Source organism: Malaclemys terrapin, chromosome 10, assembly GCF_027887155.1.
Source record: "Malaclemys terrapin pileata isolate rMalTer1 chromosome 10, rMalTer1.hap1, whole genome shotgun sequence".
Taxonomy (NCBI): domain Eukaryota; kingdom Metazoa; phylum Chordata; order Testudines; family Emydidae; genus Malaclemys; species Malaclemys terrapin.
In genome coordinates, this window is record NC_071514.1 from 25,175,520 (window position 1) to 25,189,398 (window position 13,879).

The 13,879-nt window shown below is 40.2% G+C and overlaps 2 protein-coding genes across 5 annotated transcripts in view; one reads left to right on the forward strand and one right to left on the reverse strand.

The window, feature by feature from the left end:
* Nucleotides 1–8,802, reverse strand: part of CCPG1 (cell cycle progression 1) — a 57,880-nt gene extending 49,078 nt beyond the window's left edge. For 3 of the 4 annotated variants that reach the window (XM_054043027.1, XM_054043026.1, XM_054043024.1), the window contains exon 1: nucleotides 8,715–8,802. The gene's annotated coding sequence lies outside the window, so the exon portion shown is untranslated. Of the gene's footprint in view, nucleotides 1–1,461; nucleotides 1,481–8,714 lie in introns of those variants that run through there. The other variant, XM_054043025.1, reaches the window with a different exon arrangement.
* Nucleotides 8,803–8,915: 113 nt separating this feature from the next.
* PIERCE2 (piercer of microtubule wall 2) lies at nucleotides 8,916–13,796 on the forward strand. The gene is made up of 2 exons (XM_054043040.1): nucleotides 8,916–9,134; nucleotides 13,195–13,796. Exon 2 carries the CDS (start codon nucleotides 13,204–13,206, stop codon nucleotides 13,555–13,557), a length of 354 nt encoding a protein of 117 aa, XP_053899015.1. The 5' UTR covers nucleotides 8,916–9,134; nucleotides 13,195–13,203; the 3' UTR covers nucleotides 13,558–13,796.
* Nucleotides 13,797–13,879: the final 83 nt, after the last annotated feature.

Sequence of the window (13,879 nt, forward strand, 5' to 3'; positions counted from 1 at the left end):
CCAGACATTAACTATTGTCACTATTTGTTTTCCTGGGTTAGATTGCAAGTGGTAACAGAGCCACAGATCCTATTTTTAATCAAATGACTTTGCCAATATCACACAGTTAACTATGTCTTCTAAATCTAACTTCAAAGCAGCAAACTTTTTAAATACCATAAATTGGTCAAATCCTTTTTTATATTATTCTCAAACTAAACTAAAATAATATAGATTGCTAAATGAACAGATTCTGCAAACAGTATGCATATTTACAATATTTTTCTTGTTTTGAAGATCATTGTATCTTTTTTAATTGCTATCTAAAAGAACAAATCTTTACACAAGAATAATATAAGAATGCAATCAGATGTACATACTGAAACCCTACACAACAAATCATTTAATATTCATCAAATTAAAATATATCCACAACACACACACCAAGTTACTCATATCACTGCATTATAAATAACTTGATCAGCAGAAGTGACTGAATGCACATTACTGCAAGAACAAATTTAACAAAAATATCTTGAAACCATATGTAAATCTGAGGTCACAGATTATACACCAATATTTAAACTTGACACAAGTTCTCTGAATACTAAAAAAAGAGACAAAAACAGGAAGTTGGCACAGGAAGACCTGCTAGTCTTCTCTCCCAGATATATGCCTCAGGTCATGTTAAGGTATTAAAAAAAAATTCACTAAAAATTAAGTAAACTTGAAGTTGTGTTCCAATAGCTGTAATAAGGGAAGTAATTGGAGTTCAAATTGTGCTCTTGGGTAACCAACTGTACTGGTATATTTGCTACTAATAAAAATGGATGAAGTTACAACTTCAACTACACTATTGCTGATTCAAAAATACAGCAACACTTTCCACTTACCGTTGAAGGTATTCAGCAAATGGATATTTTTGCATGCTACCAAATGTGCATCATGATAAAAAAATAAATATCCCAAACAATGCATTTAGAAGACTAAGATTTTGAAAATCATTCTATTAAGAACTCTACTTATTTATATTATTCAGCATGCAAAAGTATGTGTGTGTCCAATACTCAATTCTGTGTGTGTGTGTGTATTTGTGTGCATGTGTATTACAGGTAGCAACACCTACAGGTTACCCAACATTTATCACTATAAGACCCTGTTTTCAATGATTTGTAACTTTGCCAAACTTTAACCATAAGGACTAACGTTTCTATGCCAAGTGTCCGCCTCTCGCTGAATTTTTGGGGAAATTTCAGCAAAAACAGGTCAGCCCTTGTTCAGGCAAAGGTTAGGAACAATTACATTGTTTTGACCACATTAAATTCTTACAGACATTTTGTAAAGAAGCTCTAGGGCTTCCATGTTTTGGAATAAGGTCTTGAAATGTGGATGGGTCTGCCGGTCTGTCCAGTGTATATCTGTTTTATTTTATTTCTTCTTTTCAAGTGATTTTGCAGAGAGGAAATATAAGTGAACTCTTACCAGGAAGGAGTAGGTACCCCTTTAAGAGAAGTCCTTGCCTGATAGAAATCTTTTTTTCCTGAGTAAAAAAGCAGACATTAGCAGAAGTTGCTGATAAAGGATGAACTAAGCATATCTAAGGCCTACTTGAGAGTGGGGGAGGGGGGAAAAGAGGAAGAGGAAGAGAGTTCTAACATATGGTTTGTACATTATTTTTCCCCATTCTTACCCTGTTGATTTGTTAAAATAAACAAACTGCCATTTTTTTCAGTGAGTGCATGCATTTTTATGATGAAAGCTCTGGGATTGGGTAACCCCATATCACAAGCAATAACCCTGTCTGAGTCCTTATAATCATCACCACAGCAACCAATAGTGATGTCAAAGGATTAGGACTTCAAGTGAGGAACAAGTGGCAAAGGAAGCAGAACAAAACTGGGAATAAAAGATCCTGTTTTCATGCAAAAAGAGTAAGTAGGTTGGGAAAGGGAAATACAAACTATATAGGAAAATAATTATGTAGTGAGATAAGATGAGTTCAATCAAGTTGTGTGCTAGTTGTAGTTCTGCGTGTCAAGCCTTGTGAGAATCTAGCTTAAATGGTAGTGTGTGTTTTTGGTTTACTACACCCCTATATTAGTGCCAATTTAAGAGGAGTTATCCTGGCAAGAGGTCATATATATTCTGTTTCTATCAAAGGAAACCGAATGAGGAAATAAATAAAAAATTCTATACTCTCTACACATACACATTTTAAGGAAACTAATGCACTTGGCTTGAAACATTTCCCCAACACTTATTAGCCTAAGTTGCCCATCTTACACACAATGTAAGAAAAATGTGTGTTTTATAAATTAGTTATCTAGCATGATTTGAAACACCCCATTAGCATCTGGTGTTATTGGTGTTGTAATCTGGAGTGGGAGTCTAGGTTATGACAGGAACAGAGAACACAATCTTAAAGGTGTTAAACTGTGTCTACATCAGGTGTTAATGGGCGAGTTTCAAATCATGTTTACTAACTAATTAATAAAAAAGCATGTCCTTTCATCATTTAGATCAGGGGTTTCAAACTCCCAGCCAGTGGGCTATCTGTGGCCTGCGAGCTTCCTCAATGTGGCCCGCGGGGCTCCAGCAGTTTTGGAGCCGGGTCTCTCCCTTGGCCCCACCTGCTGCCCCCGGGCGCTCCCCCCTCGCTCCAGTGGCTGCTGGCGCCTCCCTGCGGCCCAGGGGCGGGGCAGGACAGGACAGGGCTGTCCCTCTGTGTTCTGCCCCGAGTGCCCCTGCAGCCAATGGGACGCTGCGGGGGCAGTGCCTGGGGGCAGAAGCACGTGGAGGCCCCCCGGCCCGCCCCGCTTTGGAACCCCAGGTAAGCGCTGCACCCCTGACCTCCCAGAGCCTGCTACCCCTCCCCACATACCCCCTCCCACCCCCAAACTCCCTCCCAGAGCCTGCACCCCAATCCCATACCCCAGACCTCTTCCCCCACCCAAACTCCATCCCAGAGCCTTAGGCAGGTGGGGGGAAGAGTTTTTTGGGGGCAGGTTCTGGGTGGCATGAATGACATTAGCTCGCTGGTAGGATTTGAGGACTAGCATTGGCCCTAAGGTAAACTGAGTTTGAGACCCCTGATTTAGATAGTAAAGGAAGTCAGTGGGAGCAGAGTTAAGGCTGTTTGGTTCCCCCTAAATTGCGCATTTCCATACTATTTAATGTTTGTTTTAAGTTATAACTTTACTGTTAAATTGCCAAGCTAAGTATGTGGCTTGAGAAAACTATTACTTAGAGAGAGAAAACATTATGAAAATAGAAGCTAAATATAACCATAACTCCTTAATGTTTTCTGTACTGGAATTATTGTCTCTAAATAGAATTGTTGTTCCTTTGCCAATAATCTCATTTAAAGTAATGTTACCCTTCTTAGAAACTAATCTAATTTAAAAACTACATTATTCTTCCTTACCAACGTTATTTAAAATAGATCTTTTAATATATTTCTAAATAATACTACCCACCCCACAAATCCAGCCCCAGCCAAAAGGTAGTGGAGAATAGATTCATCTTTAATACAGGGTTTTAAAATAAAATTGCTAATAACTTCACATTATTTTAAAATAATACTTCAAGTACCATTTGTATCTGTACAACTTTATTTATTTGCAAATTAACTTTATATTGCTAATCCATGCAAGGATAAAATATAACATCATTTGAGTTAATGGACACTATCCAGAAGTCTGTATTAAAAACGATAGTTCCACCTACTTTAAAAACAGAAGCATGATTTTAGCTTTTCTAGTACTTGAGGTAGAAAACCAACATAGACATTGGGAATTTGGATTAAGATCCCTCTCAAACTTTTACGGTGCAAGCAGAATGCTGATATGAATGTATACTCAGACAAAAGAAAAGTTTGGAAATGAAAAAGATACTGTTTAGAGTACTTATTTTGTCATTTTAGACCAAGAAACAAATGAGGGGAATGAAAACACGAAAATTAGTATATGTGGGTAGAAAATGGTAATATTGTTTAAATTGTTCTTTCATCTGCTATATAGTACAGTTCAACCTTTTCTGATAGATAGCACTTAGGACTCAGTTTCTAAACTGACCTAAAAAATGACATTAAAATTGGACACTACTTAGATGAGTAAGGAGATCTAGTCTTGAGAACTAGTATAAAGAACAGAGCATCTCATGTTCAAAGTTGGCCTGTAAAAAGTTGTTGTCATGAGAAAAGTGTGTAATGGAGTGGTTTGTTTCAAAGCAAATGTTCACTAACTGTAGTTTAGTGGGAACAGGATTCGGGAGCTTTAAAACTTGTCCCAACTTTCTTTCATAGTCAGTTTAGCCTGTATCTTTCGCTTAGACAGAGGCCTGCTCTGTTGGGACTAAAACTGGCCTTGGAGCCTGGATAGGAAAAGAGCTGCCCAGAACATAAAGTTTGTTCTAGCCCTGAAAGACTGCTCAGCTGGGGCTTTGGTTTAGGAAGAGGCTAGCTCCACTTATTTGATATATTCTAGCCTATCAGCACCAAAGAGTAGAAGTCTTCCTTTGGACTAGACCAAATAAAATTCACTTAAGCAATAATTTAAAGCTTTCTAAAAAAAATGTTAAATGAAAGGTTACAAATTTTCATTTTCCTGCCTACACTACATAAAATAATCCATTTTCTTCTCAAATAGTCATCAGACCTACATGCCAAGCTGTCAGGGAAAGGAGGAGGAGAGAATAGTGTTAAATCTACAATGTGATTAGACTTCTGAAAACATCTCATTTTCTGAAATATTATTTATGTAGTGCCCAAAGTGTGCTGTGTATCAGGTCCTAAATCATCTGTATGAAATGTCACTTCTTTCAATTACAAAAAATCCTCAAAAGATCTACACACACTGTGCTTCAGAAGACTCCAGAAAAGATCCATATGTTATACACTACACTGCATTCAACTTTACATTTTATGTTTACTTAAAAAGGTTTCTCTTACATTTCGCATGCAACAATTAAATGCTTTCTTATGTTCTTAAAAACTGGACAAATCTATTCAGCAAAATTATGAATGACTAGGGTTGTACTGCTTCTTGCAATCATGTCTCTATAGTAAAATTTACATATATTACCTTTGATTCAAAGTTTCACTGTCAAGGAATTCTGTGGTATATCATTCCCCAAATCATGGCAAAGAAGCCAGGAAATCCATGAGGTTGACTTCAGATTTTCCAGGAAACTGACACTTTGTGTAGAATATTTTTTGGAGGGAGAGGGGAGCTTCCCTACACACACCCCAAATTCTGCATGGATTCCAGAGAGTCCATCTTATGGAGGAGTTACAGGACCAACTGAACATAAATTGCTATAAAATGTAGTATTTGCTCTCTATTTTAAATGTGCCCTTCCACGGTACAGATAAGAGGCATAAAGCTATTAATCACATTTTAGAACATGAGAAGCAAGGCCACTGTGTTCTTGCTTACAGTATTTGCTTTTTTTTTTTCAAAATAAGTATTAACTTACAGAAATACAGCCTAATGCTAAGTAGCCCATATAAATAATCTAGTGCAGTTTTATGATTATCATCCATGGAATACCTGTTCAGAGATCTTTTAAAAATATTAATGTACAAAACCAGAGGGACTGGAGAAGTTCATCACCCAACTGTCCAGCCATTACCATCCACCAAGGTATCCTGTTTGATACTAAAAGACTTGTAGGGACACAGTCAACTTAAAATCTAGTAAATTTAAAAAAAAAAATAATTAAAAGCAGTTTAAGGTTCTATGGCTGCTGACCTCCCAGTGGTTTCAAAATTACAATTTCTTATTTTTAAAAAGTGTGTATTTCCCCCTCCAGTGAAAGATTCATGTGAACAAGGGAAAGACTGAAGAAGACTATACACAAAGTGCTACAGAATGCAAACTACACAGTCTGAAAAAAAAAATAATTTTGGTTAATTTACAGTAAGCTGAGGTGTTATAATAAATTTCAGTGTTATTTTTAAGACTACATCCCTATAAAAACAGAAACAGAAAAACTTTTTACATGGTATGTTTTACCAATACTGTATTACAATCTTCTAAGAAAGCTGTCTACCTAGTCTTTAGTTCATTTATTACTACTACTGTTATTTAACATTTATATTATGATACTATCTAGAGACTTCAACTAGGTTATGGAGGTGATAGGCTATTAAGGACACATATTATACAGTTCCTGCCTGAAAGAGCTTACAATTTAGTTGGCTTTGGAGGGTCTCCCTTGTAGCCCTATAAAGTCAATTGGCATCTTCTTACTGACATCAATGGGCTTTGGATCAGACCCCAATACCCAAGGTATCAACTGTGAAACTACTGTAATTTTATTCTTGTTTGTGATAACCAACTACTTTAAAACATTTAGCTTATGATGAAAAGATAATTAAAATACACTGGGCATAATCTTGAAAAAATTGGATGGATGCTTTTTTGAAAAATATGATTTATGTTAGCAGCTTGCCTACAAACTGAGGTTACCTCGAAATGTAATATATTGTAATTGTTTTCCAAACATTGCACAGTAGTGACAGCTATCATTTTACTTTTTCTTTTTACTATTTTGTTGGCAGTAATTAAATAGAAATTAATTTATCTACTTCCAGAGCCTTGGTTCTTTTGTCTTGAAAGAACATGTTTAAAAATATTCTGCTCCATCACCAGCAGCAGAAGCTATGATGCAACTGACTGCATTCTCCGCAACTGCACAGTTGTGGGGGGAACTCCACAGGAGTCAATGCCATTTGAGGTAATATAGGGTGCACACTAGATAAAGCTCCTGTAATGGCATGAAATCTAATACAAGATTAAAAGAAATGGGTGTGTGTGTAGAGATATGAAGGAAAACTGAGTGAAAGAAATAACATTCTTCTAGTTTTAATCTTAGGAATATTTAGACACAAGTAAAAGGAAATTCATTTTATTAAATATATATATTTTCTTAATTTGACAGTGTCTTGACTACTGTAAGCAAATTTGACAGTCTCATTTAAAACAGTTTATTCACTTTACTGTATACAATGTGGCAGCTCCATTAAAGTTAATAGAGGAATAAATATTCAGTATATTCAGAGTATAAAATAGATTTTAGTAACTATTGGCTTCTGTCTCTTATCGGTAATATGACAGAAATGTAAAATACTATGTACAATTCACCAAAATTTGAGTGCTGGAATAAAACAGATCTCCAACTTCAAACAGCATAATAATTCCATTCTACATATAACTCCAAAGTTCTTCCATCTTGAAACAAAACCTGTCAGACCAGAAAAACCTGAATGAATGTTGACAAAGAAGAATTAAATGATTAACAGTGAAAAGGAACTAATTTATGTTAGCTAATTATATTCCACTTTTAACTAGGGAAACTAAGGATTCTGTTCTACAGGAATATCTTATTTCTGTTGTGCAAAAAAAGTCTCAGAATAAATTATAACTAAGGTAAATATACTATTGCAGGATCTTCATGCAAATTTATATTACTTCTACTAAGCAGTTTTCAATTCTAATTTATAATAGCTTCCTCAGATCAACATCTTTCTAGGAAAAGATTTCTGACAACTCACAGTTTTTTACTGTATTGTATTAGTGTTGTTTGAATTCCCAGGGCATGATGTGAACACACAGTTCTGTCTGTGCACCTGCACTGCTTTACAATCTCTATATTAGATTTTGTGCTCTACTAATATATTGTTTTTTCTCTCATGAGTATGACATTTTGGCTACAGATAAAGTAGAAGGGTGGCAAAACAACTTAAGTAACATTCAGCAATGTAAACTATCACATCATTCATGAAATATAATACATTGCATTGGTCACAAGCATGTATGGAGATGATGAAACAGATGGAAATTGGGAAATCATAATGCAGAATATTCAAGATCTAAGAGCCAATTTCTCTTTTGACTGAACATACATAAGATATATTAAAGTAATAAACAGTGTCTCCTTTTACTGACCAATAAGGTAAGCAATTCAAGTTCCTCTTGCACTCAGCTGTAAATGCTACAAACAAGTATATACCCATTCACCACGAGGGGTGGCCTGCTATTCCATTTCTTATTTAAACCTAACCACGATGAAGCAGACTAAATTAAACGCAGCACCATTTGGCAGACGACATTTGTTTTCTAGAAGTGCCCAGCACCCACCCAGAGTAGTACACCCATGGGATTCTCTTTGATGGCCCTGCCCTTTGCTAACAGCAGACGTGCTTAGCTGTCTTCATCCTGAAACCCCCTTCCCAATAGCTGACATTTACCCTTACAAAGCACAGCAACTGACAGCAAGAAGAGTTATATAAGTGAATACGTTATTAGATGGGTACTGCCCTAACACACGCTTACCACGTAACGCACGGATGTCTAAATACCACTCTGCTGCCTCGAGCCAAGCTGCCTAACCCAGGTGAGCCCGGGGCCAGCAGGGCCCCTTCTCGCTCAGGCACAGAAACCAGCGCTCCGCCCGTGATCTGCTCCCCTGCCCGCCGCTCTCGCTCGAAGGGGCCCTTTCTTCCCCCACACCGGAGGCCTGAACGAGAAGGGGGAGGCGGCTGCAGGTGCGCTCGCCCGGGCAGGGAGCTGAGGGGCTGCCCCCGAGGAGCGCTAGCACTAGGGAGCCCAGCGGGAAGCGGGTGGCGCAGTCGCGCCATCGGCTGAGGGACAAGCCGAGATGCGCTTCCCGAGCGGAGAGAGGAAGTGAGGGAGGACTCGCCTGCCACCCCGCGACCGAGCGGCTCCTCATACCTGAGTGATCGGGCCCGGCGCGGCGTCCCCCGCCGCAGCCAGCCGGGGACGGGGGCACCGCGGGCTCGCGCCGCTAGCTCCTGATGCCTTCACAAAACAACAAACAACCAGCAGCAGGGGCAGCGGCGCCTGCGCATCGCTGCAGCGGCCGAGCACCCTGGCAAGTGTAGTCCGCTCCCCGCTCCCTCACTGCGAGCCGAGGCCGGGGGGAACTACCGATCCCAGGCAGCCGCGGGGCGGCGGCGTAGAGGTCAAAGGGCAACGAGGCTTGTCAACAAAGGAACCGTCAGCGGCTCCTTGAGGGGCTGGTGCTATGGCAACGCCGCACGCCCCCGACGCCTGAGCGCTGGGGCCACGGTCCGGAGCCGGCCGGTTGCAGCGCCTTGGACAGCAGCAGCGGCCAGGCTGAGGCGGACCGTGGTAAGCAGTGGCAGAGCGCGCGCCGGCCCGGCCTGTTCGTCACAGAGCGGGGGGGGGGGTAAGACCGCGGCCTCAGTCCCGGCGCTGTAAGCGATTGGCCGTCCGTGCCCGGCTCGGCTCAGCGCCGGAGGCACAGGCCGCATTTCTCCGCTGTAGGAGGCAGGAGAGGGTAAAGTCCGTATCGTGACGGCAGGGTCCCTGGCTGTTTCGCCAAGTCCCGGCTGTGCGCCCGGGAGGCATTTTAAAGATGGGGAAGAAAGGGATAAAAATATCCCTGCTGTGTAAAACCGGCATTTACAAAATCGGATCAGGAGACGAGACATTCCCCTGCACTTACTTTTAATGCCAGACAGTGGGCACGGATATTTAACAGCCAGTGCAGCTGGGAGAACGTGACAGTGAACGTGGCTGTGTAAACTCCAGACTTCATGCCGGCGTATTGGCTCATCTGAAAGGAATGCAACAGGGAAAGATTAGTGATAAGGAAACTGGATATTTGAAGTGTTGCCCGTTTTAATCTATCATTGTATTAGCAGCAGAGGTAAATAACTGGTTTTGTTCTGGCTTTTTTTTAAATTGACAGTATCCCACTTATAGCTAAAGTTTAATCTAAACATGTCAATTTATATGTTAGAGAGACAAGGTGAGGCAAACAGGCAATAACTTATTGGACCAATTTCTGTTGGTAAAAGACAAGCTTTTGAGCTTACACCGAGCTTTTCTTCAGGTCAGCTGAACCTCTAAAGGTCACCAGACTGGAATGACTTATTTCATCAAAATGAATTAATACAATTCTGGATCAGTTCTTATACCAGGCACATCACCATAGTATCAGCGCACCCACCAGTCATGCATTAAACCACATGACTAACATCTGCCATACATGTTCTCTCATCCTCTCCCTAGGGGGAGAAGTGTACAGTAGAGTGTCTTGTTTTGGTAAGGCCTTTTTTGTGGATAGTAGGCAGGAGTTAATATGCAAGTTACATATTTGTAAGAAAATGCAAATCAAAGAAAATACCAAACCTTTCACTTGAGAAATTTAGAGAATAGATTTTTAAAATATATTGACAAGGGATCTGTTTGTCATCAGTTCAAACAGTGGAAATTGCCTTCTCTCTGACAAAAAATTATAAACCACCTATCTAAACTCCACAACAAAACAGTTGTTTATAGAAATACAGAAGTTCAGCAAGTTAATCCTTAGTACACACTCGCCTTAGCATGGGGGTGGGAAACTATCCTTTTATGGACTTCATTTGAAAAACTGCAGTATAGAAAAGTTTGTAGGACTGGCATTTCAGTAGTTTTCTTCTCTAGAGTCATTCGTTATCGTGCATTTAAAAATAAATAAATAAGCTGAGTGCTGGTTTCCTATTTTACCTTTCATATAACACTTATCAGTTAGAAAAGGTTGGTAAAGTAAATCTGGCAACCCTTAAATTCTCTTATAAAGGAATCAATTTTGCACTTATATGGTTTTATACATGTTCAAAGCACTGGATAGATATTAAGGCCTTCTGTACACACAGGAATAGCCCCAATTCAGTAATGAAGAGTGCAAACCCCACCTTGTCCTTGTCTAGTTATACTTAGTTGCACTGGTATTGAGCCCTATGCCTACTGCTGGCCATTGATTGCTGAATCATAAAATCATAGGACTGTAAAGGATCTTGAGAGGTCATCTAGTCCAGTTCCCTGGACTCACGACAGGACTAAGTATTATCTAGACCAGTGTTTCCCAATCCTGGGATGTCGCTTGTGTAGGGAAAGCCCCTGGCAATAGCAGAACCAGCATTAAGCCTCCCGACGCTGAACCTTGTGCTCATTCCTCCTCCACATCACACTGTCTTGAGCCAAGCAATAGCGCATACACAAATTAGACTGGTTTAGTGAAGCTGGAAATCTCAGCAAGGCATCAATCTTATGCCACATTTGAAAACATGAGGGAACTTTCACCTTTGACAGCCATGTGAGATCTTGGTTAGAATAGCTCATCCAAGGACTGCCACTTCTAGCAGTTGTCTAGTCCCGAATTATAGAATCAGAATAGTATTAAACAAAGGGATTAGACAAAAGGTCTATGGCAGTGGTTTTCAAACTTTGGGTCGCGACCCGGAATGGAAGGCACGGGTCGCCTTGCTCAGCTCCCAGGGACCCTGGTGGTCGGCCAGTAAAAACTAGTAGTCCCTACTTGTTCTTACACCATGCTGCACCCCGGAAACGGCCAGCAGCAGGTCCAGCTCCCAGGCAAGGGGGCCATGGGGCTCTGCGCGCTGCCCCCGCCCCGAGACTGGCTCCGCACTCCCACTGGCCAGGAACCAGGCAATGAGAGCTGGTGGGTCAGTGCCTGCCGGCGAGAGCTGTGGGGAGCCTCTTGCGTGCCTCTGCCTAGGAGCCGGACCTGCTGCTGGCCACTTCCGGGATGCAGCACGGTCCGCGGTGCCAGGACAGGTGGGAACCCTGCCTCTGCACCCCTGCTGCGCTACTGACCAGGAGCTGCCGGAAGTAAGCCCGCACCCCAACCCCTGCCCCAACCCCCCCAAACTCAGAGCCCCCTCCTGCACCCCAAATCCCTCATCCCTGGCTCCACCCCAGAGCCTGCACCCCCAGCCCAGAGCCCTGACCCCGTCTCCCACACCCTGACCCCCTACCCCAGTCCAGAGCCCCCTCCCACACCATGAACCCCTCATTCCCAGTCCCACCCCACAGCCCTCAGCCCCACACCCCAACCCTCTGCCTCATCCCCAGCTCCGTTGGGTCATGGGCATCAACAATTTTCTTCCACTGGATCGCCAGAAAAAAGTTTGAAAACCACTGGTCTATGGAACCTGAACCCAACCTTCTGTCTCAAGGGAAAAGATTTCTTCCAAATCTTCCATAGTGATATCTACAATGTTTTATTTTTCCTTTTTGAGAAGGTAAATGCTAGATAATATTTATGCTAATATTAATACTAGCTATATTTAAACTTTAGTGAATGCTATAATTCAAGCAAATGGCTGGCTGGGACAATAGCCACCATGTCACATCGTTAGTTAGTAATGAGCAATTACTGATTATTTAATGCTATGGAGTACTCTTTACTATGGAATGGAGCCTTCACAAATAAACTTATGTCCACAGATATGAGAAAGGTATGGTATTTTAAAAAATATTCCAGGATTATCAAGTCTCTGCAATTTTGCACACGTTCTAAAATTTCATTTGAAAAAAAATTCTGTCCCCTCTGCAATATAATAGGCCCTCCACAATAAAAACTATAAATGCTGCTCTTCTAAACTGACAGAAAACCAGAAATAGTAGAAACAAAGATGTGAATTAGGCCCTCCTTCACTTCAGTGCCTACAGAGGATTGTATCAGTAAGTTACTAGACTATTTTAAAATTACACGTATTTGGAATCAAACCATTTAAAAATAAATGTAAAACTTTAGGACAAAGTTTAGAATTATGCAAAATACCCCCTTCTCCCACAAATATAAGCAGCATTAAAGTATGCTTGTTTACCCCTTCCCCTGTGCAAATTAATCTTTCTGAATTATTATACTGAAGCTGTAACATGCTGTAAGTGTTAGCATTATTATTCCTCCTACCCACAAATCTAACCCACTGAGAAGGTGTTATAGATTTGAGTGAAAGAATGAGTCTGAATCGAAGCATGGGTTTCGCATGCTACATAACCCTCTTTTCACTGTGCTATTTTTTGCTGGAGCTTACCTACTTACCATCTTTAAAATAGCACACCACTAAAGTAACTGGATCCAGGTAAATAACTGAATAATATGTAAGTAACCTGTACAATGCATTGCAGAAGCATACAACAAAACTCCGTGAAAGTTGGGAAAAATTCCTTCAAGTTTCATGGCTTAATTTCCCTGCAAGAAACACATTACTTTCCATACACAAGTATGTAAACTAATAATATATTTATGTATTGATCAGATTCCTAATATCTGTTTGTTTAATAAAAACAATGATTTAATATGAATCTAACTGAAATATTATTTTCCCTATTATTTATAAAGAGAAGAAACTCATTAAAATTATCTCTTAATTAGGAAAAGAAAATGACTTCTGCTGAGATGCTACCATCGAGTACCAACACTGAGAAAATCAAATCTGTTCAACTGCCTTCCTGTGCAAATCCTGGCAATCCTGTGTTTTCCTGTATGTTGGACCCAAAGACACTCACTACCAATAATTTCTTGACAAACCCTCAGCTTTTACTGTTTAAAACAACTTCAAGTGAATATGGTGCTATACCACCTACGTCTCAAATGGTACCATGTACCTACCATCCAAAGGATGAAACATTTACAAAACATTTGTTAACTTGTGGTTTGACTCAACATAATTATATAAACACTGCCATTGACAGAAGTAGGGTATATGACTACCCAAATATGCAGCATACTCTGTAAAATTATACTATCTGACTTTTCTCACATATTTACTGAAAGGACTAGTCATCATTTTAGCTTTGGGAAAACAAAATGCAGGCTTGTTATTTTTGTTGTCCATTTTGGGAGTAAAGTGTCAATACATATTACAGTAAAACACTTTTTTACTACAAGGATCAAAAAGGATTTTAAGTGAGTATTTGTTAATACATTTCTGTGCATCAACCCATACAGGAATAAAGTATATGTCTTGAAATGAATGTGTTAAACACAACACTTATTGTACATTAAAGAGCTAAGTGCAACAGAAATTCACCTGAGAGGATAGATCTTTGAGGTTAAT

Bases quoted from the DNA above. Each gene is read 5' to 3' on its own strand.
- PIERCE2 (XM_054043040.1), top strand. From the start codon at position 13,204: ATGACTTCTGCTGAGATGCTACCATCGAGTACCAACACTGAGAAAATC.